At 37.5% G+C, this 24,403-nt stretch overlaps 1 protein-coding gene across 2 annotated transcripts in view; it reads left to right on the forward strand.

Annotated features, from left to right (window-relative positions):
• The first annotated feature begins 1,062 nt into the window (after positions 1-1,062).
• The window catches only part of DENND2C (DENN domain containing 2C), a 37,265-nt gene continuing 13,924 nt past the window's right edge, over positions 1,063-24,403 (forward strand). For both annotated transcript variants that reach the window (XM_029226740.1, XM_029226741.1), the window contains exons 1-13: positions 1,063-2,076; positions 2,762-2,898; positions 3,328-3,440; positions 4,023-4,193; positions 7,383-7,479; positions 11,788-11,832; positions 13,603-13,790; positions 17,781-17,890; positions 19,481-19,550; positions 20,469-20,546; positions 21,132-21,272; positions 21,754-21,902; positions 22,377-22,554. In XM_029226740.1, coding sequence (XP_029082573.1) covers positions 1,253-2,076; positions 2,762-2,898; positions 3,328-3,440; positions 4,023-4,193; positions 7,383-7,479; positions 11,788-11,832; positions 13,603-13,790; positions 17,781-17,890; positions 19,481-19,550; positions 20,469-20,546; positions 21,132-21,272; positions 21,754-21,902; positions 22,377-22,554 — 2,301 coding nt within the window. In that variant the 5' untranslated portion in view covers positions 1,063-1,252. The remainder of the gene's footprint in view (positions 2,077-2,761; positions 2,899-3,327; positions 3,441-4,022; positions 4,194-7,382; positions 7,480-11,787; positions 11,833-13,602; positions 13,791-17,780; positions 17,891-19,480; positions 19,551-20,468; positions 20,547-21,131; positions 21,273-21,753; positions 21,903-22,376; positions 22,555-24,403) is intronic.

Genomic DNA, 24,403 nt, shown 5'->3' on the forward strand with positions numbered 1-24,403 from the left:
ATTTGCTAGCAAACCTGGTTTTCCTACAAACTTGAAGAAATAATTGAAAGTTGATGGTAGTCCTGACTAGCAGTTGCTCTGCCTAGAATAAATTGTGTGTGTGTGTGGTGTATGTAACAGTTTTGGTCAGCTACACTGACAGAGCTGGGCCAAGACATTTTCCTGCCTGTTAATCAAGGACACACAGACAAAGCTCAAGGAAGGATGACCCCTGTCTCAGGAAGTATCGAATCAGTTGCTATTTTTAAACAGTATACAGTAGAACTTGAGATCAGGTCTTTACTCAGTTGACAGGAAAAGTTCTCTGCCAAATTTTGCATTTGAGGAAACAGTTAATGGGCCTAAATGAGTGAAGCCTCTATGTGAAAGGAAGGGATGTGACTGTAAGTATTTTTGCTGATTTGGGTCAAGTGTGTGGTGGCAGAGATGTGGAAAATTCAGTGACAAAATAGGTTATTACATTTCAAAGTAACTGATAGTTAATGGCACCTTGGATTGTCTTTAGTGACAGTGGTGTGTATGGAATTCTGTGTTGCTAATAGTAAAGTTGAAATAAGGGTATGTGATGAGCTAATATTATCTCAACGTAGCACTGGAGAAGGAAATCAGCTGTTGGTGTGTTTCCAGACTAACTGGCTCTTCCTCTGGATGTATACATAAACTTTTTGGTTATTTGAGATGTATTTCTGTATGCTTTTTATAATACTCTGTTGGTCCTTGTTTCATTAACAGAAGGTTTCGTAAAGAATTGATTTATCACAAAATAATATTGTATACTACTATGTGTAATCTCTTATAAAACCTCATTCTACTTAACTTTAGGATATTAAATATGCAGAATGTTAAAGCAGACAATTTGAGAAATACCATAAGTAATATTTTCTCTGTAATATTATACTACCATCGTAGGAATGCCTTTATGAGGTTGAATTGCTTAATGGATGACAGGTACATCTTTACATACGAAATGTAAGCGACTTATTTAGGGATAGGTGGGCAGTGTTTTAGTGGAGTTTAAATTAGGAAATTTTAAAACTGTTAACATATTCATTTCATTTTAATAGGATTATTCAAGATAAAGTTGTAGCCATTTTCAACAAGGATTGATGATCAGAATTTTTCTTTTTAAAACATTTTCAAGTTAAAGATGAAAGGAAAATGCTGGAATTGTTTGGATTCTAACTGACAGGATAAAGAATATAGTATTTCACAGTTACTTGTAATGGAACCTCAGTAAAATTCATCACTTGTCATGCACCCAACTGGGAACATGGATGTTGGTTTTTCTCGTTCTGCTGTTCATACACTGTCAAGAAGCCACTGCAAAAACATCAAACAAAAAATTTCTCAGTGGGAAGGAAGAACTAATGGTAAATCTAATCCAGATAAGTGTGATCCAAAGGACTTTGGAGTGAGATATAATAACTGTAATCAAGAGATTCTTCTTAAGAGAAATCCTGTTGCTGAGGGAAAGAGCAAAAAGCTGGATGTCACCAACTCTCAAAATGTTGATCAGGGTATTAATGAAGATGCCAAAAGCCACAATCGAAGTGAGGATGAAAGTGAGAAACGTGAATATGATGATACACACTTCTTTAAAAATGAATCAGGATCCAACTGGGTATGTTCTCGGGCCAAACAAACTGAAAGCTGGAAAGAAGTTTTGGATCCAGAGACTTCATTACCTCCAGGAAATTTCTATACCTCACAGATATTGTGGAAGAAAATAGAAGCACTTCCCCCAGATAAAGTCTTAAATTTAGCTTTAGAACATTGTGACTCTTCAGAAAAAGAACTGAATTTCAGAGGTCTGGATAGTTCATATGGAGTAACGAAGAGCTTAGAAAACATTTACTCTGAACCTGAGGGACAAGAATGTGGACATTCTATAAATCCTTTGCCAAAACCTCGTAGGACATTCAGATATTTATCTGAATCTGGTGATATGCCATATAAAGAAAGAAACTGTGACAGAAAATACTGTGAAAATAATTCTTGTACAGAGCCCTCTTTAGCCTCTTCTCAGGAACCTGAACCAAAGAACTATGGCAGAAAAATCAGAGGGAGATCTAAAAGGTATGTTTTTATTTGAAAGGTAATGATTTTAAGTATTTTCCTTATAGAACTATTGAGCTTCTGTTTCCTTTTCAAACCAGTTTCCATTTCCATGTGTGGGTTACACCTATAATTTGATTATACAGATGTTGATTAACCCAAGGGGAAAATACATACAAGCGAAACAGTAGGAGTATAGGTAATATCCAGGACAATTTACTGACATAAGTACTGTAGAAAAACTTCCATTTTACATCTTTAAAAATGTATAGGGGACTTCCCTGGCGGTCCAGTGATTAAGACTCCGCGCTTCCAATGCAAGGGATGTGGGTTCGATCCCTGGTTGGGGAACTAAGATACTACCTGTCATGCGGTACGGCCAAAAAAGAAAAAAACAATGTATAGGGAAGCAAGTACATTCTTCTACTTCATTTAGGACATGCTGGCATTAGCCTCACTTTTTATTACAGGGTGAATTTAATAAAGTACCCAAAGAAGAGCATGAATGTAATTGGCTAAAAGCCTCCAGTTTTCTCATGGTGCGTATAGGGCATCAGCCTAATTTATTATTCTTAGGTATCTGATAAAACACCTTTGTAATTTTGTACACTAAGTCCTTTTCTTATCAATTTGTGTCTATCATACCAATATAAAGAATACTAGAGTTTTACAAGATACAACTTTAAAATGTATCTCCTTTCTTAAGGAAATCCTTTGAATTTGAGGACATTCAGCACTTTCGAAATCAGAACTCACGGAAGATTCATGAAGAACTTAGAAGAAATTCTGGCTCAGCACTTTATTACACACAGTCTGAGGACAATATCTATGAGGATATCATATGTAGGTGTCCACAAACTTTGCAATTAAATTTAGTGAGTATGTAGTTGGTGGAGCCCTTAACTAGAGTATGTTATTTTCTTTTACAATCAAGCATGTCTTGCTCTAGATTTTCCTTTCTAATATTGAAACCTTTGTTGTATAAATTCCTTAATCCTCTAATGGATTTTACAACTAGTTTATTGGACTGTTCAGTTCAGAAGTAGATGTGTGTAGTATGGTATTTTGAGAATTCTTTGAGGTTGGTTGGACGCCTGAGTGGTTTGTGAGCTTAAAGTACCATTGATTTTGAGACCTACATCCCTACAGCAATGTAGAGTAGAAAGCTGAACATATTTAGTCAGTTTTTGCTTTCTTTTCCTTTTAAGTGTAGTCAGTGTGTTCCCATTTAATTATGTTCCTCTAAACTTTTTTTTTTCATTATTTTTCAAGATCCCACCAAAGAAAATCCATATGAAGATATTGCAGTGCAGCCTTTGCCCATGTGGAGGTCTCTTTCAACATGGAAGCTACCACCCCCTAAAAGTGCTTTCAAAGCACACAAGGTATAACCAGAGAAATAAGAAAATACTAGAATCTTATTTATGATCCTACAAAAAGGTTAAAATGGTTTAACTAGGGCCAAAACTAAGAGGCACTGAAATGTTGGTTTATTGTTCTTTGTTTTATTTTGGGGGGAGCAGCACAAAACTTTTTTTTGGTTTTGGGGAGGGGTTTTTGTTTGTTTTTTTAGCGCTTGAGAAGACTTGAATACAAACACCTTTAGACAGACCATAAACCTTTTAGTTCACTATAGTTACCACAGCACTGTAATAGCCTCACATCATCCTGTGGCCTAAATTACCTGTCTGGTCCCTGCAAGCACTCACCAGCCCTGAAAGCAAAGGCTGCCTTGAGTTAATGAGGACTCTGAGCTATTGTTTTCTGGAAATTTGATTACACTGTTGTAGAAGAACTTGGATTAGAAACCCAAGAAACTTCTTTACAAACAGTGAAAATGAAATTACAGTGTCCTCATTTTAGATGATTTTAAAGGAAAGATAAATATTTTGGGGGGATAGCTTTGACTTTGAGAACACAGGCATTACCTAGATGATCTTACCTTAGCAGTACCTCTTCTGTTTTAGCTTCCTCCCAAACCTCAGTTACTTCACCGGAAGACTATGGAACCGAAGAACTCACAAGTTTATTTATGGTCAAAGCTCACAAAGGATACCACGTTGCCTGTCACTTTAACTGAATGGAAGCTTTTCCGAGCTGGAGAAGTTGCAAACAGGAAAAGGAAAAATCTTCCAAGGGTAAGAACTCCAGTACTTTGATTCTTCAACTCTTACTTCAGCATTTCCACAAATGCGAATAAATAAACTTTAGACTGAAACGAATAATAGGTTAGAACTGACCTACTGGAATTAGAAGATTTGGAAAGTAGCCTTAAGCTGAGTTTTTGCTCATGCAAGAAAAATGCATGAATGGCTTTTGCCAGGGTTTTTGTGTGTGTGTGTGGATTTGGAAAATTGATTTTAGATGGAGGGCTTCACTCTAGTTACCTTAGTTCTCATTAAAATCAGCTGCTGGTGTGAAGGAAGCCCTAGAACCTCATGTAAAAGGACCTTCTAGTAAGCTGGCTTCAGTGTTGTTCTCACTTATTTGTATAACAGCCAAAGTTAATTCCGTTTTGTGCCTGAGTTTACAAATTTTCGGTAATGACAAAGTATATGCCAAAAATGTCCACTCAAAGGAAGGAAAAAAGAAATTTTACTATTACTTGGGAAAAGAAATTTTTGCCAATTATATTAAATAAATGACTTCTTTCTCAAGGGAGAAAAGGCAATAAGTCTGTAAATCATCTCAATGAGAGCCACTGAACCAAAATAAAGAAATTTCGATTATTTGTAATATATATTTTTTAAGAGAGACATTTAAGAAATTACATGAAAATATTTAAAAACTGTTTATGTTATTTTGTTCTGTAATTCAGAATGTTTTCAGGATTACTATGCAGAAATAAAATCATTTAAATAGTATTCCTGTCTTTAATCCCATCTGAATTAGCTATATTCATTTAGCACATGATTTCTATACCTGATTTTAACATTGAACAAAAGTCATAGCTGTTTCTTGGTGTAGTAACTGCTGATTGGTTCCTTGGGAAATATTCTGTTCCACAGTTACTTTAATTCTTCTGATCCATTTCCTGCCCCTCCCTCTTTAATATGTGAAGTGTTAAAGACACAGAGTTTTTTTTAAAGCACTAAACTGATCTCTCTGGAAAAGAAAATCTTTAGGTGTTTATTCTCCTGTGTATGGTGAGGACTACTTAAAAATCAGAGGTTTAAAGAATTTCCAGGATGTATGTATATATAATGCATAACAATCACTTTCCTGTACACCAGGAACTAACACCGCATTGTAAATCAACTATACTTCCAAAAAAAAAAAGAATTGCTGGCACAACAAAGCAGCCTCCCACATGTTCCAGAAACAGCAGATCATGCGTTCACGGGGGCTAGAACACAAACACATAAGGAATTGTATTTAAGATGTGGTTCTTGGAATAGCATTAACAAATATTTAGAAATTATGGATTGTGGAATTTAATGAGACCCAAGGGTATTTGCAGTGCTTTTGATTTCATGCCTCAGTATTTTATGTACTGTGGATCCCTTGAGTACTCAAAGCCTGTTCTCTTTCTGATTATAGGTGAGATGATCCAACTTTTCCTGTTTGGATATTTTCCCAAAGGTTTTCTTGAGAAGTGGGGAAGAGAAAAATGGTGATGAATTCTTGATTGTCAGGCAGGAACAGACTGTTAGCATTTCTACCTGTGACCCTCCTTGGATTGAATCCTTTTAGGATGTTTCATTTGCAATACAAGTTTTGGTTTTGGACTATCTTCGGGAACAACATTCCTTGAGGAAAGCAGTTTTCACTTATTTCCTCTTTGATGACTAGACCTATCTCTGGAAGGGAAACTGGTTTCATAGTTTGAAAGCAACTGATCTAGTCCATATGCCTCTTCCCTACCCTTCCTTTCTTTCTCTACTGTGGCAATCTGTGTGGGATTGTTTGCTAGAGTAGATTTCCTAATGTTTTATATTGTTTGTGTCAAGTGTGTACAGCAATATGGTTTCCATCATTTCTTAGGAAAACTATTCTACAGTATTTCCTGTAACTAGAAGGTAATTATAGGCTCCTAGCTCATAATCAAAATTTAAATTTTATTACTTTATCTCATATTTCTAGAATAGATAGTTCCCTTTCCTTTATAACATTTGAGTATACTTTTAAGTATACTTTTCAAATACACATTAATAATTCTACTATTTTTGGTCCTTATGTATCCAAAATACATGTTTAATCTCATACATCTTTCCTATAGCCCCTAGCAATACCTTTTTATGTTGGATTCTCTTATTTTTTTTAATAATGCTAATATTTAAGAATATTGGTAACTTTTCACTTGAATTATAGCTATGAAAATCTTTAAAAGAATAAACTCATCCAAAAATGTGGGAATAATCTGCATATTGGAAGCACATGTTTCTCACATGTTATTTTTCTTGCAGTGGACTGATTCACTGCTTATGGATTGCCAGGATTGCTAGAGAAACAAGGACAAAGGAAAAAACAAGAACATTTTTCTCAAGCAACTTTGTTGGTTATCATATTATATAATGTTCCTAACAACTGTAATTCTGGGCATTAAATATGTTAAATCAATATTGATAAGAAAAAGTTTGGAATTTTAAGAAAAATATACATAGAAAAACTAATCAATTTCTCCTTTTAAAAGTGGCTGTTGATCAGCTTTAATTCTTTTCTCTTTTTTAAGCCCAGTCTGTCTGTCTGTCTCTTTTATACACACTTCCCAGAAGCAAAGAAAGAATTTTAATGAATAATGCATATTAAATGGAACATTGTTTTGTACTTGGGCATATTTGAGAATCTCCTATTTTTATGACATGTTTCCAAAATAAATTATAATATTAGTGCTCCCAGTAGCAAAGGAGTATTCCTTTTGACTAAAGCTTTCTAAGCGTGATTATCCTCTCTTTGCAAAAATTCCTGGGAGCAGACATAACTGTGCCTCACCCTGCCTTACAAGTGAGTAAATATCCCACTTCCTACTCTGGGCTCGCAAAAACTTGAGCCCATTGGTAAGGCTCGGTCAATATATGGAGTGCAGTAGCCAGATTTCCTGCATGTTGTGACATGGAATGACAAGCAATCTCTCTCTAAGAACCTGTGCTAAACTTCCTCTGGAAAGGAAATATCCTTTCCCACTTCTCTTACCCATGTTAAATGGAGTATGTATTAGAATAGCATATCATCTTACTAAAGATAATTTAGATTCAAAATTGAAAAATGTAAAGGTTTTTATTTATAAAATGGATCTTTCTCTGAACGAGAATCACTAATAAGTTAATATCAAGCTGCAAAACTTGTTGGTGTTTGTTTTAGCTTGTACTTTTCTGGTCTTTTTTCAGCTTGTATTGAAAATAGATGATATATTTGAATCTAAGAGAGGGAAGAAGAGGGTAAAGTTACACCCTTACACTGGAAAAGATGTACCTCCCTCTAAAGGTAAGAATTGTTCCAACTGTCCATAGCTATTAGCATATGAGGGGCAAATCATTAAATAATTTAATGTTTGATGTGAATTATAATTTTTGGTTTACTTTCCTGTCTATCCCACTTAAACATAAAACTTCTTTAGGCTAAGGGATTATTTCTTGTTCTTCCTCAAATCCCTTTTGTTTAGTTCTGTACCAAGTAATAACTATTGGATGAATAAGTAAATAAATTAAAAAATAGTTATAAACCAATGAGACTAATTTTCATGGACAGGTTGCATCCTTATTATGTAGTACTACTTTGATTTATAGTCTTTTGTCAGTATAGACTCTCTCAGTGGAGAAATGAAAATATTAAGTATATATATACTGAATGTATGTGGTATTCAACCTATAGTCATCTAATAAGTTCAGTAGTTTTATTCTTCAGATGCCTAGATAAAACTTAGATTGTCTTAAGAAACTTTCAACATCTATAGTGAATTATTATTGTAGAATCTTCTTTACAACTTTAACTTGGTTGTCTGGCAAAGGATGTGTAGAGTTTAGCAATTTTTGTCTGTGAGATTCATAAGTGAGAAACAACAGCCAAGTCATACCAGAAAAGAATATTTCATATTTTTGCAGACTTCCAAAGACAGAAATTTCTTCATTTCCATTGAAAATCTCTTCTTCATTCTAACAATTACTATGTGAAAATAAACTTCCCCATTCAATAATTCAAGACTCTTTCTTCTTACTTTGTGATGATTAAAATCATCTCATCACCATTTTAAATGTGAGTTTTCATATTTTCAAAAGCAATTATTACAACATTTCAGCCTTCTCTTCTGTAAAAGAAATACTTCTGGTTATTGTTAATAATAATAGCTACCATTTACTGAATGAAGTAATAGTTTCTTTATGTACTTTATCTGGTGTATAACGTATGACCACACTGGGAGGTAGGGACTGTCCTAATTTTACAGAGGAAGAAGCTGAGCCAGAGGAGGAAGCATCAATTTGAATCAAGGAACATGATACCACAAAGTCTTATTCTTCTCTATTATGATTGTTTTTCTAAATAACGGCATGTAGCAAATATTATTGTTTTATAGATAAGGAAATAAATTATAAATTGCAAATTTTGTGAAATATCAAGACACTGGAACCAGGACAAATGCTTAGAAAACATTATCATTGTCCCATATTAACAGCACTGTATTGATAACTGTATTCACCAGATATGCCACCCTAGGTAGATGATCACCGATCTCTTATTTTATTTGAATGCTTTATGGATTAGGAACATTTTAGTAAATTTGGCTCGAAGAAAAGTTTTTGAAGAGCCATATCCTTTTTTTCACTGTATCATTATTGAAAAGAAAAAATTCAAGAGCATAAACTGCCAACTTCTAACACATACACACACAAAAAGGAGTAGTCCCTACAAATTTTTCTTTTGCGTGGCTCAAAGGAAATATGCATTTACTCAGCCTCTGTGGCCAACTCCTTCAGTGGACCCGAGGAATTTCTCTCATGCCTGAGGATCTCCTGGCTCAGTAGTCACAGTTCTCAGATTTTTGTTTACCTCCTTAAGCTTTTGTCTGTATATCAGCAATGCCTCATAGAACCAGATGATTATATTTACCTACTCTGCTAGTACATGCTAGGTTTTGCCGAGTCTGTTGCAACCTAAACAGTTCTTTAACTCTCAGTTATCAGGTATCACAAAATGATTTATTGTCCTTCTTCAAAATTATAATTTTGTGTGTTGAAGTCACATTTTAAAAAGGGACAACCTGGTACTTTTTTGATCCCTACAGATTCTCAACAGATTTTCCTATTGGCTTATAAACCCCTTAACCTTCATTCAGTGTCTTGGAATGCAGATCGTCAAAACCCATAGATGTGAATATGTTAAAGCCATTTAAATGATCTTTTGTAAGGTCTTTTCCAGGTAAATTACCTTTCCTCCCTTCCCTCTTTCTTTTTTTTTTGTCTTTCCAAACACTTCATGGGCTCCCAAGAGGGGCTTGGTGCTAAGGACACAAATAGGGCTCAGGAGCTCACAGTGTTTGTTCTTTCATACTGAACAATATTTTATAGCCCCAGTATACTTTTTGTCATTGTAGTTAGTTTGAAGTTATAAAACCTGTACAGTACACAATATTTAAATACCTGCTTTTTCGGTAACATGTCTTGTGTACCTTTCCCACATATCTAATGAAGAGACAGTATTCTTTTTATGTTCTCTTCTTCCTTATTACAGAATTAAAATGAGCACAGCAAGAAATTACAATAATATAAAATAACATAAAACGGAAAGCCAAAGTTTCCCAAACCTCCTCCTACTAATCCCAGAAAATCTTATGCACATGCAAATATTTTTTCTTCCCAAATACTTTTATACTATTCAGACTTTGTATATCTTGCTGTTTTAAAAAATATATAATTAATATACTTTGGAGGTCTTTTGGTATCAACACATAGAGATCCACATAGCTGTACTGTATTTCTTGGTATAGATGTAAAAGAATTTTATTTAGCTGGTAGACATTTTGGCTGTTTCTAACATTTTATTTAACCTGTGGATAATTAAGTTTTATAAATAGATAGGTAGATATATAGATATAGATTTTTTTCTTCAAACAATGCTGTAATATATATTTTTTGTTTATATATTTTTTTGTATGTTGGTAAGAATACATCTGTAGAATAAGTTCCTAGCAGTGTACTTAATCAAAGAACACATACTTTAAAGAACACATAAATTAAAATTTTTATAACTGCTGACAAATTGTCTCACAAATAGATTTTAACAACTTAAAAAAAAACAGCTTTGGGCTTCCCTGGTGGCGCAGTGGTTGAGAGTCCGCCTGCCCATGCAGGGGACACGGGTTCGTGGCCTGGTCCGGGAAGATCCCACATGCTGCAGAGCGGCTGGGCCCGTGAGCCATGGCCGCTGGGCCTGTGCGTCCAGAGCCTGTGCTCTGCAACAGGAGAGGCCACAACAGTGAGAGGTCCGCGTACCGCAAAAAAAAACCAAAAAAAAACCAGCTTTATATTTCTATGAAGAGCTTTTGAAAATGGTTTTTCCCTCGTAATCTTCATTAATACTGTGTTTTATTAGAGCTTTTTATTTTTTGCCAGTATCATGGTTGAAAAGTGTATCTTACTTATTGTTTTAAGTTATTAAATTTATTTTATTAATTATGAATTTGGACAGTTATGTTTATCAATAGTTATCAATCTTTTTCTATAAATTGTCTTTTCCTACCCTTTTATTCATTTTTTTTGTTGTGCTGTGTTTTTACTTATTCATTTGTAACAGCTATTTAAATATTAAGAAACTTAGCCTTGCGTCTGCAATGTGGATTTCAAATATTCTCCCAGTTTATTTACCTTTTGAATTTACTAATGATTTTTTATTAGATTAGAAATTTTACATTTTTATACAATCAAACTTCCATACATTTTTCATTTATGACTCCTAGTCCTTGTTTTTCCTGATATATTAAAATTTTTTCCCTTTCTTTATATTTTAAAATTTTGCTTTAACTTTTCAGACTTAATTTAGAAATTTTTCGTTCACCTGTTCACGATGTTTTGTTTTGTGTTTTGGTTGTTCTCTTTCTTTCTTTTTTTTTTTTTTTGTAAATTGACAATGTGCCTAGTATTGTACAGAACATTCCCTTCTAGAAACAGGCTAAAAGTATCTTAGCCTCAAGATACTTAAAATCCAATTGTGGAAAATAAGAGCAGTTCAAAGCCGTTTGAGTACTATAAGAATTCAGAGTAAAGTTCAGTTTAGTTTGGCATTAGAGGTGGCTTAGAGGCATCATAAAGGCATCATAAATATTACTTCATAAACTTATTTGGTAATCTTTCTTAGCCTCACATTTTCCTGTTAATCTAAATTCATAGTTTGTTCCGTATTGAGATTTTTGTTTAGCCAGGTTGGTGTTTTACCTTTGATACCTTATTTGGGAATATAAAGACAATGATATGAAGGTAGAAATAAAATCCACTCTGATCAAGGCTTTCTAAAACTAGCCTGAACTGCTGTTAATTTCTAGAATTAGGGATGAGAGGGGAACTGAGGAGGGAGGTGGGTATGGGAAGAAGATGGAATGGAATAGTTTCTTCTTGAGCCTTTTATTCTTTTTTGCACCTGTCCTGCCCTGATACAGCTAAGTGGTTTGGAGAAAGGCTCAGCATCCTTAATTATTCCTTACTCCAAGTAAGTCCCCAGGTCTGTGGAGCTTTTACATTGTTTTTGTCCTCGTGTTCTGCCTGTTCTTGTTGGACAGTACAAATGGAAACACTTTCTTTTCAGGTGAAACCTGTGGGTACGAAAGTGATGCCGAGTATCTGCCAAAGAGTGAGTGCGTCAGTGGGGCTGCTCCCTTTCACGTGATGATCCTGGTTGTAGGTGGAGTGGCACCTGCCTTTGTGATTAAGCATGTTTTTTCTACACGAAGTTTCACTTTGTCGGTGATTTCTTCATTATAAGAACCTGTTGAGATTTGGGGAACTAAACAGTACACTGTCAGATGTTTGACAGCATTAAAAATCTCCCATGGTAGAGTGAGGCAGACCAGTGTAGTTCTTAAGATGGAATGTTCTTCCATCTTAAGAGGGGAGCGGCAGAGCTGCACGTTCAGACATATGTGCAGCAACCAAAACAGAGTATGTGAGTCATTCTCTGAGGCAAATACTTTGCATTAAATATCTGATTTTTTCATAGTCATTCATTTGAGTATCTTAGATATCTCTGACATTGGGACAGGAAACACTGATCTGTTTCTTATTCATAGGTATTTACATTCTAAATTATTGTGCCATTTACTTTCTGTTAGAATATAGAAGATGCTGTGCTTTTTGGGCTGTATTTGTTCAAGCAGTCATAGTGTATCCTTCATCTAATGGATTTTCACAGCAAATTATTTAATTTCTGTTTAACTGAAGCATGGAAGAAATAGGAGACCTGACTTATCAAAGCTGAGTACAGGGCAGTTCCGGGTCTGATACTCTGATCTTATGATTAATAATCATGTGCTCCTGCCAGTAGCCTAAATTGCTTCAGGTGTTTGATTCTGTAGGCTGACTGAAGGCGAAACTTAAGTCATCTTCAGGTTCAGCTTGGATGTGTAAAGATGATTAATTTTGTTCTGTTGCTACTGAGAAACAGGCCCTAAAATTTTCTTGACTTGAACTGAGCCACTGAGGCACTCCAAAATTATTTTTTAAGTGTTCTTAATATTTTGATCTACCTTGTAACTTCTTTGGGGGCAGAATGCATCATATCTCAAAAGAAAAGCGAAACAGTTAGTGGATGAGTCTTTCCATCATTGGCTCAGAATGACACATAAGCAAATCTCTGGGATGCTTAGACTATTTCTTCTGCAAGTACTGCATGTCCCCTAGTGGAGACTACCCCAAATTATTCAGAATTTAGAGATAAATGAGAATAAAGGATAAATGGTATCCACTTTTCGGTGGGATTGCTCATACTGTTTACATAGTATGCTTCTATGAATTCTTTCTTTTGAGAAATAGTCTGCTAATGGATACCTTCTTACATGTCATTTTTCTCTCTTGCATTTAGCACCATTTATTGATATAAATATATGTCCATTATTAGTAATATATGCCAAGGAGAAAAGGGAAAAGAACATTTCTTTAATGTGAGGATAGTTTTTGTTTTAATTTGATCAAACTTGTCTCTTTAGGAACTTACCTTCTATAGGACTCAGTTCTTTTATCAGATATTTTCCCCCACCTAAGATTTCATGGTCCCCAAAATGGCATCTTTTGTCAGGCCGGTGCTTTTACCTGACATTTTCTGTGTGTCCTGGTGTCATGCCATGAAAGATGGGATGGCACAGAGTATGTGTTGGGACATACATAGGTATCAGTTGGGACACAGAACATCGGTCCCACTGCAGGGCCCCCAGGTGCTTGTGAGAATCTGCACTTGTCCTCCAAGTGTGTCATAGCCCTAACAAGTATGTCTGGGTGGCAGACATTGGTTAGTCAACATTCATTAGCAACGACTGAGTGAAGATTAGTCCTGCGTGGGTCGTGACCTCTGGATGCTAGAGGGAGATAGGGCTGTAAAGGAAAACAAGACTCCGTAATCTCATCGCAGGTCGCTACAAGCGCATAGCGCAACTGCAGCAACCTTCCAAGAGGAATCCTCACTACCAGACCTTAGAGCGGGATCTAATTGAATTACAGGAGCAGCAGCTGTTTGAACTTTTTGTGGTGGTGTCTCTACAGAAGAAGCCATCAGAAATAAGCTACATTCCCCAGGTCATACAACAATTCCCTAGCAAGGTAAGTGCATGGAGGCTATGAGGCATCTGGGAACGTTTCTGTGTCTCTGTGTATTTATTCCCTCTCTTCTTGTTTACTATTGTCTCAGTTAGCTTTTACTAATACTGTACTTCTTGTAGGATCCGGTGCACTCTAATGATACCTTGTGTCAGGCATGAGCTGCAACCAAGGGGGAATTAAAGCTCATTATTCAAGTTGGGCTTTTATCTTTTGCTCTGCTATTTACTAAGTGACCTTTAGCAAGTTACAGAGCCTCAGTTTTCTCATCCTTAATGAGGGGAGTGATAAATGTGGCAGAGTAGGGTAGCAGTTCAGAGCATGGACTGGGAGCCAACTGTCTGCGTTTGCCACTTATTAGCTCTGTGACTTGGACCAGTTAAACTGCTCTGTGCCTCATTTTCTTCATGGTCAAAGGGGGATAATCTTCATAGTGTCTACCCCCGTGGAGTTGTGGTGAGGATTAAATGAGCTAATTATAATTAATACAAGGCACTTAGAACAGTGTCTAGCATACAGTAAGCACTATGTAATGTTATTCCCTATTAGTGAGGATTTAATGAGATAATGTATGTAACGTGCTTAATCCAGTTCCTTGCACATAGTAACACTTGATAAATGGTAACTGTTATTAACGGTATTATTTCATTTACTCTACCTTTTTCACAAAATAGTTCATTCATTTATTTAATCAATATTTCATAAATACCTACTATTTGCCAAGATTAGGTGCTGGGAATACAACTGAAATAGATCTTCTTGGTCCCTGCCCTCACAGAGCTTACAAAATAGACCCCAAATGTGGCTCTGAGCTTTGTGGCAGTAAATACAAAGAGCATGATCATTACATCAGGGCTTAACAAACTGATGGCCTCTGAGCATATTTAGCCCACAGATATGTTTTTTGGGTTTGCACAGTAATAAAATAATAAAAGTTTTGTTGTCAATTTTTTGTTTAAAAGTCGTATTTCACATAAAAATCTGTATTTCTGCTTTCTCCTGAGAAACTAGAAAGACTGCCAACATCCAGCCTACATTCCTAAGTGGCATGAATTGGCTGAAGCTGAGTAAGGAGCAGGACTGACTTCATGGGCATGTGACCAGTGCAGTCACACAAGGCCCCTCACTTACAAGGGCCCTGCACCCTGCTCCGCAGTCACCGTTGAAGTTCTTAATAATTTTATTTTTTTATTTTTATTCTATTTTATTTTTTACGGTATGCGGGCCTCTCACTGTTGTGGCCTCTCCCGTTGTGGAGCACAGGCTCCGGACGCGCAGGCTCAGCGGCCATGGCTCACGGGCCCAGCCACTCCGCGGCATGTGGGATCTTCCTGGACCGGGGCACGAACCCACGTCCTCTGCATCGGCAGGCGGACTCTCAACCACTGCGCCACCCGGGAAGCCCCAGTAATTTTATATTTGAATCTATGTTTTGTAAGTGAGGAGTGAGATCTGATGAGACAGTGGGGCACGTGCCAGGGTCTTAAAGCCTTGGCTCATGTATGCTGTCACCTCTCCAGGATGGGTTCTCCAGTTGTCCTCACTCCTACCCCTTGGTTCCCCAGGCCCCGTCTGGCTTCCCCCTTTCAATCCTCACTCAGTGACTGCTGCCACCCTCTGCACGGGCATGGAGGGGGTCAGGATCAGGCAAGCATTAATGCCGAAGTGTCTTAAGCAACACATGGTAGATCCTTCCCTACCCTGGGCATTGCTCCTGTGTTCAGTGGGTGGCCTGGGGGGGCAAGGCTTTTCGCCACCCCCAATCCAAGTACTAAGCACGTCCCCATGTGGAGGCTACAACCCCTTGAGGGTCACCTAGCTGCTGTGGGTTGGAGTAGTGGGCCCATGGGAAGGGAAGTCCTTGGCTCAACTTTCCCACCCCTAGTCAGGACACAGAGTTTCAGTCCTGCAGCTGGCCCGAGGGGAAACCCAGCAGCTGGTGGGCCACTTGGGCACCAGATTCCAGGCCAGGGTCCCTGGGCACCTGTGAGAGTCTGCACTTGTCCCCAGGATCCTCGTGCCTGAGGGAGCATGCCATTAAGCAGAAAATCAAAAACCCCATTGCAGGCTGAGAGAGAAACCACAGAAGAAAGTAACAAGTTTTATATTTCATTTTACATTTATTTTTGTCCTGCTTTTTGAACAAGGGGCTCACAGTTTTTCATCTTGCACTGTGCTCTGAAAATTATGTAGCTGGCCTTGGGAAGGAGCGATCCCTTTAAACAGGGACATTTACTCACACTCCAGCTTACTACTTGGACCACTTCTCTCATTATCTGCTCAGGAACTTTAGGACTTTGGGTTTAAACCCTGAGTTGCATGTTACACTAGGAAAGCTAGTGAGGGGCTTCCCTGGTGGTGCAGCGGTTAAGAATCCGCCTACCAATGCAGGGGACACAGGTTCGAGCCCTGGTCCTGGAAGATCCCACATGCCGCGGAGCAACTAAGCCCGTGTGCCACAACTACTGAGCCTGTGCTCTAGAGCCCTCGAGCCACAACTACTGAAACCCGCACGCCTAGAGCCCACACGCCACAACAAGAGAAGCCACCGCAATGAGAAGCCTGCACACCGCAGCAAAGAGTACCCCCGCTCGCCGCAACTAGGGAAAGCCCATGAGCAGCAACGAAGACCCAACGCAGCCAAAAAATAAATAAAAATAAGAAAAGCTAATGAAGCACAGCTGAACTGAAATCTGAGACATTTCCTGCATGGGTTCTCATTTTTTAAGAAAGTCCTCACCAACATTCCTGCTGTAAATAAATCAATGTTTAATTTCTTATAAAATTCCTCATTGTGGCCTGAGAGCACAGTGTCACTGCACTCTTTAGTAACACAGTACCGTAAGAGTCTAAAATAGATAGTCGAGGAATCAAATTTCCCATAAAGAGAAGCTTAATTTTTTTCTCTGTTGTTCATCCGTCTTACATTTGCAAAGAGAAATCTCGAGGTTGAACCTGTTTTCAGCACAGCCTGAATTATGGGTTTGGAACCAGATGAGGACCCAGTTGACTCTGACAGTAATTCAAGGATGTCTCTAAGCAAGTTACTTGGCGTTATTGTGCATTAGGCATCTATAAGTCTGGGAGGGAAAGAGCTGCCTGAGCCCCTCTTGATTCTGATGTGGAAAACCTTGAATGAAGATGATTGTGAATCATTTAACAGTGTAAAAATAATAGAATATGACACAACTAAAATTTTGTTAGAATGCTTTTCCATTTCTTAAGGGCTTAATCTCTAAGTGACCCAGAATGGCTGCATGTTTTGTTTTAGAAATTAAAGGATAGATCATTGGTATTAGTTACATGAAGGCAATATCGTAATTAGACTTATCTGCTTGTTTTTATACTAATTTTAAAATGTCTTTTGGTTTAACTAAATTTAGACTGTCCTTTAAAGTACAATACCAGACTTGCGCAAAAGGTCTTCCGTGCTAAAATCTTACAGGAAGTTGCAAACCCATAATTAGGTAGCAAAGATTATATGCTAAGGGAAATGATTATATATGGGATGGATTCTAAAAATAGTATCTTTTCTAAGTAACATTCACCTGCCTTTTCAAAACATCTTGGATTATTGATCAGAGAGTGTCTTGAGCTAACTAGGTTTTTGCTATCAGTATATTGTAGAATAGATTTTCATTTATTTTATGTCCCATGATTCATAAAAATATTCTCACTAGTATGTTAATTCTGAATTAAGATTCTTCCTCTAGCTAAGAAACGTTTTCAATCATTTCTCTTACATCAGATTATAGGATGTCCATAAGTACCCTCTCTATGTAAGACAGAATTCTTTTTTCTTAGAAACTCAGTTCTCAGTATGTTTTCAGTGATTACCAGTCTTGGCCTTCCTGTTTTATTAAATAGCACAAAACCACCCTGAGACACCTACCTAGACTTATCAGAGACCTCTTTTCCTAAGACCAGGCTGAGTTTATTTCTATACTCCGCTTACATAGAATATTAGTCACTTACAGTGTTATTTTTTTTCAGGGTGATCATGGCTGTAAGCAATCCAGAGACACTGAAGACAGGCTCAAAGTTATCCCAAAATTTTGTTTTCCTGATTCAAAGGACTGGGTGCCAACCTCAGAACTCAAGAGGTAAATAGACTACTTTATCTGATTTCTATTTGTTGGACGAGCAAAAGTAGAACCAGAATCTTTGAGAAACAGATAGAGTCAGCAGTGAAGCTATGTGGACTCTGTGGCAGATCAAGGATGCAGTGGGAGGAAAGGAAGAAACAATTAGGACATTTCCTGTGTGGGGCTCAAAAAAGAAAAACACAGTGTCAAAGGGAAAACAAGTTTGAGAGTCTCTTCAATTTGCCAATTCTGCAGGAAAAAAAGTTCCACTTTACATATAATCAGAAATGCCACCAAGTGGACAGAAAAGGAAAAATGACTTGAACTTAGGGACTGAGAAACAGAGATAAAACATGGCAATATCTGCATCTTGTTATCTCCTTCAAGTTGTTAGAAGAAGCCATAGCCCAGATTGTATGTTCCCTGTCGAACTTGTACGAAGAGGGGGCTGTAGTTTGGAAGGTGTAAGTATATTGAGAAGGGAATTATAAGAAATTGCTTCCCAGTATCTAGAGGAAATTACTATTTTCAATTAATAAACCATCATCGTTTCATATCCTGCTTATAAATAGATAAGTGCTTTGTTCAAAACTGTAATTATTGATCATGTATTTAGGCTGAAAAGCGTGATTATGTGAACCATATCACATGCCAATGACCTGCTGGAAGACAGCCTCAGCTATTGCCTAAGTAGCTCTGCCCTTCCACCCCACGTTGCCTCCAGACTATGCTCCTGTCTCTCCTAGCCAGTTTAGCCTGATCGCTGCTCTCATCTCTGAGCCATCAACCCTGAAGCTTTTGTGCTGTCAGTTGTACTAATTGCATAGGCAGCTTCTTTCTTATTGGCCTGGCTGCTCCATGGATGGCTTTCCCCAAGAGTTATGTGTGTTTATTCTAGAATGTCTGAAAAATACAGAGGAGTAAATAAAAAGCAGAAATTAAAAATCACTGGCATTCTGGTTACTCAGAGATAATCACTGTAAATGTTTTGAGATGTTCCCTTCCAATCTTTATTCATGGCCAAATACAGACATATGTATATGTTGTTCAGATTTGAATTTCTTTTGATTGTTAATGAATTTATTTCTTGGGCATCTCTAGGTCTTCATTTTGTAAATTATCTATGCATATTTTTTGCCAGTGTTTCTAATGAGATGGTAATTTTCCTAATAATTTTTATGTATTAAGGATATAAACTTTTCCCTATCACAGTTCCATATGACCTCTCAGAACTAAATAGAAGAATTTGGAAGGGAAGAATAGCTTATCAAAATTCTTTATAGTTTACCTATATATTTGACTAAACTGGACATTCAGCAAAAGGAAAATAGGCTTGATTAATATCTGGACTAGATAAATAAGAAAGTAAAAGGAGCCAGTGGCATCAACAGCTCATCACATTCTATTCTCTCACTCCAGTACAAAGCAAGATATTCTCAAGGGCTGGACATTCTCCCCCAGGAGGAATGTGACTTGCAATAAATATAATATTGCTGCCTCCTCTTACATCACAAAATGACTGCTGTTGGACTCTAATTTTTAATTGCTTGTTCCGAGGAATGTCATAAGCAGTTGTTTGGATCTCAAACTATTGACTGTTTTTTTCAGTGAAACGTTCTCCTTTGTCTTAACTGGTGAAGATGGGAGCCGGTGGTTTGGTTACTGTAAGAAGCTCTTGGTAAGTCCCAGACTTGTGCTACAGGCAGCTTTGGTAGAGGAACAAAAGAGTCAGACTAGGAACTTCAGAAACACGATCTCTAGATGAGTTTGGGGGCTACCCAGTGATCTGTGTATTATAAAGAAGCTAGTTAAGCTTTATATTTTTGTTTTATTTATTTTCCTTATTTTTTTGGCTGCGGTGGGTCTTAGTTGCAGCATGCAGGATCTTAGTTGCGACACACAGGATCTTAGTTGTGGCATGCGGGCTTTTCTCTAGTTGTGGCACACGGGTTTCTCTCTAGTTGTAGCGTGCGGGTTTTCTCTCTCTAGTTGTGGCTCACGGGCTCCGGAGCATGTGGACTCTGTAGTTTGCAGCACACAGGCTCTCTAGTTGAGACGCATGAGCTCAGTAGTTGTGGCTCACGGGCTTAGTTGCCCTGCGGCATGTGGGATCTTAGTTCCCTGAGCAGGGATTGAACCCGAGTCCCCTGCACTGGAAGGAGGATTCTTTACCACTGGACCACCAGGGAAGTCCCAAAGCTATGTTAGCTTTAAACAGTAAGAGCAAGGTGGAGGTTAGCCACAGAGTGTTCCATAATAGAAACGGTATGGATTTATTTTATTTATTTGTATGTTTGTAATAGATGAAGAAAGCACTGACATTGTAGCTGAAGTCAGTCTGGTTATATTTGAGGAATGGAGTACAGTGAGCCAATCGAGGGAGCTCTGAGTTACTTCTTGCTTATATGCCATCACTAAACTGGAATAAATCATACTATCATTTTTTTTTTAGCATTTTCTCATCTTTCAGTGTTCATTGAGAATGAGAGCTTTGGTTCCTACTCTATACTAAGGAGTATTAAGAGGTATTAATAGTCCAAATTAGTAAAGACTCGTGCTGCTTAATTTTTGCTTTGTTGTTGTTTTTTTTTTTTAGCCAGAAGGCAAAGGAAAGCGACTCCCTGAGGTATACTGCATGGTCAGTCGCCTAGGCTGCTTCAACCTTTTTTCAAAGGTGAGTGGAGAATGGGCCCTATGAAAATTGGTGTCCTTTCTGAGCTCTGAGTGAGTTTTTGTTTCTGATGACTTCACTAGGCAATGTTAAGTGGCATAGACTTTAACATACTACTTTAGAAAGGGTTCCCCATTAGTAGATTAGAACTACGGGTTTGAAGGCTTAAATTTAGACCTCTAATCCAGATGATGTTGCCCCGTCATCCTCATTTTGGTTTGCTAAACCTCCCAGCTTAAAGCAAAACATTGCCTGAAGTTTATCTTGTCTCATCTCTTTCCCAGACACCAAACTGCAGGGTATTATTGTGTCACCTTCTTTGCCCCTGCCTTAGTGATATAAAAAGGGGCTTCTCTTCTAAAATTAAGTTGATTTACTTTAGTAACTTTTCTTGGAGATTTAAAGGTACCTCTAAGAGAAATGATGCCTTTAATGAACTTTTATTGGTTGCAGAAGCTTATCTGTCTTAAAATCTGTTGGTATTATTTTCAAGTTTGTGCACCCAGTTTGACAGTTCCTTCAATAGGATTCTTTTATGTTTTTGAACTGAGTCTCTAATTAAAAAAAAATTCTTTTGTGTGTATGTAGATTCTGGATGAAGTAGAGAAGAGAAGAGAAATGTCTCCAGCTTTGGTTTACCCATTTATGCGAAGTGTCATGGAAGCTCCTTTCCCAGCTCCTGGACGCACCATCACAGTAAAGAGCTACCTCCCTGGGGCTGGAGATGGGGTAAGTTAGTTCATTTTGGAAAGGTTTGATAGCTTCCAAAAAGCAGGCCTTACACTAGTAGGCCTTACCTGATAGAAACCTTACAGGATAGTTTTCTCTTTTTCATGAACTGCACAGAATATGTTTTGGTCACAAAAGCACTGGAGAAACATCCAGTTGATCTGTGAGATAGTTGATCCTAGACCCAGGAACCAGAGGTTTTCTATCATTTGTAGACTGAGCCCCTGCATAATGTCTATTTCAGTGTGATAAATGAAGATTATACATACTATTGTCCAGTGGGATGAAAGATTTCACCAGAAATTTACAGCCCAAAAATAAGGTATTAAGTCTTGGCATTAGCGTAGGCAGCTTCACAAACTCCTTGTAGCAGACCCTCTGTCTTGAATTTAACCTGTAAAAGAATGACAGGATCCATTATTATTGTCATTAGGGATTGTTTTCCCACCTCAGCTCCCCTGATTCAAATTTTGCATTTCAGTCAATTGAACTGTGCCGACCACTGGACTCACGATTGGAACATGTTGATTTTGAATGTCTCTTTAAGTGCCTGAGTGTGTGCCATCTCATTCGGGTCTGTGCCTCTCTCCTTTTGGAGCGGAGGATAATCTTTGTTGCCAACAGCCTAAGGTGAGAAATAAGTAAAATATGTCACTTCAGCCTGTTGTTTTACTTGTTCTTACTATTTTAAAATTTGGGCATATTAGAAAACACTTAGGTAGGATCTCAGTTACCTAATGCTATAGTGACATGGATAATCCAAAAGCTATTTGCATTCGGCTGTAACAGTGACTTTTGGGGGTTGCAATTAATTTACCTTCAAAATGTGTTTTGTTTAAACTGTGGTTAAAAATTGGGATTGCTTTTCTAAGTACACACTAGCTTTTAGCAATATAAATTGTGGGAAACAGCTAGATTGAGATTAAAGATATTCAGTAAATTAAGTTAAAATTTAAATAAAATGTTAAAATTTAATGAGTAATCACAGAATTGTTAATCTATGATCACTAACTGGCATCACTTTTGTAATTCTGTAACGTAATGTTTGAAATGCCCTCCATTGTTGTTCTTTATATGACACCGTTTGCTTTCTCCTCTGGCTAGCACCCTGTCAAAATGTGGCCATGCTGTGGTTGCCACACTGTATCCATTCACCTGGCAGCATACCTACATCCCAGTCCTGCCAGCCTCTATGATCGACATTGTGTGCTCACCTACTCCTTTCCTTATTGGAATCCTGTCTTGCTCCTTACCACGGCTCCAGGACCTACCCATTGAAGAGGTGAGATGGGAGAAATAGTACCTGTGGAAAAGACTGGGGCACTGGCAAATGAAAACAAGTGATCTTTAACAGTGGTGGATATGTCATTAATTAATAATAATATGTAATTATGATTGTTAATACATTATGCTATCATATTTTTGTATCTGTTTATGAAAGTGAGAAAAATTCTATAGTACACATGAATCTGAAGTTGTATCTTATTTGCAGTATTGAGCCGTGGGCTAATTCTTGTGTTATTCTGAATAGGTCTTTTTTTTTTTTAAAACATCTTTATTGGAGTATAATTGCTTTACAATGGTGTGTTAGTTTCTGCTTTATAACAAACTGAATCAGCTATACATATAAATATATCCCCATATCTCCTCCCTCTTGCATCTGCCTCCTGCCCTCTCTATCCCACCCCTCTAGGTGGTCACAAAGCACCTAGCTGATCTCCCTGTGCTATGCAGCTGCTTCCCTCTATTTTACATTTGGTAGTGTATGTATGTCCATCATGCCACTCTCTCACTTCGTCCCAGCTTCCCCTTCCCCCGCGCCATGTCCTCAAGTCCATTCTCCACATCTTCGTCTTTATTCCTCTCCTGCCCCTAGGTTCTTCATAACCTTTTTTTTTTTTAGATTCCATATATATGTGTTAGCATACAGTATTTGTTTTTCTCTTTATGATTTACTTCACTCTGTATGACAGAGTCTAGGTCCATCCACCTCACTAAAAATAACTCAATTTCGTTTCTTTTCATGGCTGAGTAATATTCCATTGTATATATGTGCCACATCTTCTTTATCCATTCATCTGTTGATGGACACTTAGGTTGCTTCCATGTCCTGGCTATTGTAAATAGAGCTGCAGTGAACATTGTGGTACATGACTCTTTTTGAATTATGGTTTCCTCTGGGTATATGCCCAGTAGTGGGATTGCTGGGTCATATGGTAGTTCTATTTTTACTTTTTCAAGGAACCTCCATACTGTTCTCCATAGTGGCTGTATCAATTTACATTCCCACCAGCAGTGCAAGAAGGTTCCCTTTTCTCCACACCCTCTCCAGCATTTACTGTTTGTAGATTTTTTGATGATGGCCATTCTGACCGGTGTGAGGTGATACCTCATTGTAGTTTTGATTTGCATTTCTCTAATGATTAGTGATGTTGAGCACTCTTTCACGTGTTTGTTGGCAGTCTGTATATCTTCTTTGGAGAAATGTCTATTTAGGTCTTCTGCCCATTTTTGGATTGGGTTGTTTGTTTTTTTGATACTGAGCTGCATGTGTTGCCTGTATATATTGGAGATTAATCCTTTGTCAGTTGCTTCATTTGCAAATATTTTCTCCCATTCTGAGGGTTGTCTTTTGGTCTTGTTTATGGTTTCCTTTGCTGTGCAAAGGCTTTTAAGTTTCATTAGGTCCCATTCGTTTATTTTTGTTTTTATTTCCATTTCTCTAGGAGGTGGGTCAAAAAGGATCTTGCTGTGATTTATGTCATAGAGTGTTCTGCCTATGTTTTCCTCTAAGCGTTTGATAGTGTCTGGCCTTACATTTAGGTCTTTAATCCATTTTGAGTTTATTTTTGTGTATGGTGTTAGGGAGTGTTCTTATTTCATTCTTTTACATGTAGCTCTCCAGTTTTCCCAGCACCACTTATTGAAGAGGCTGTCTTTTTCTCCATTGTATAGAAGAATAGGTCTTTTTTAAAAAATCATACACAGAAACTACTCTGGGTTAATTTAATAAATTGTTTCAGATATAAAACACGTATAGATAAATGCCCAAACAAAATGTATGGCTCAGTTAATTATCACATAGTGAATGCTTATGTAACCAACATTGGAATAGAATAGAAATATTATGG

Source organism: Monodon monoceros, unplaced genomic scaffold (assembly GCF_005190385.1).
Source record: "Monodon monoceros isolate NGI ecotype Baffin Bay Population unplaced genomic scaffold, NGI_Narwhal_1 Super_Scaffold_18, whole genome shotgun sequence".
Taxonomy (NCBI): Eukaryota; Metazoa; Chordata; class Mammalia; order Artiodactyla; family Monodontidae; genus Monodon; species Monodon monoceros.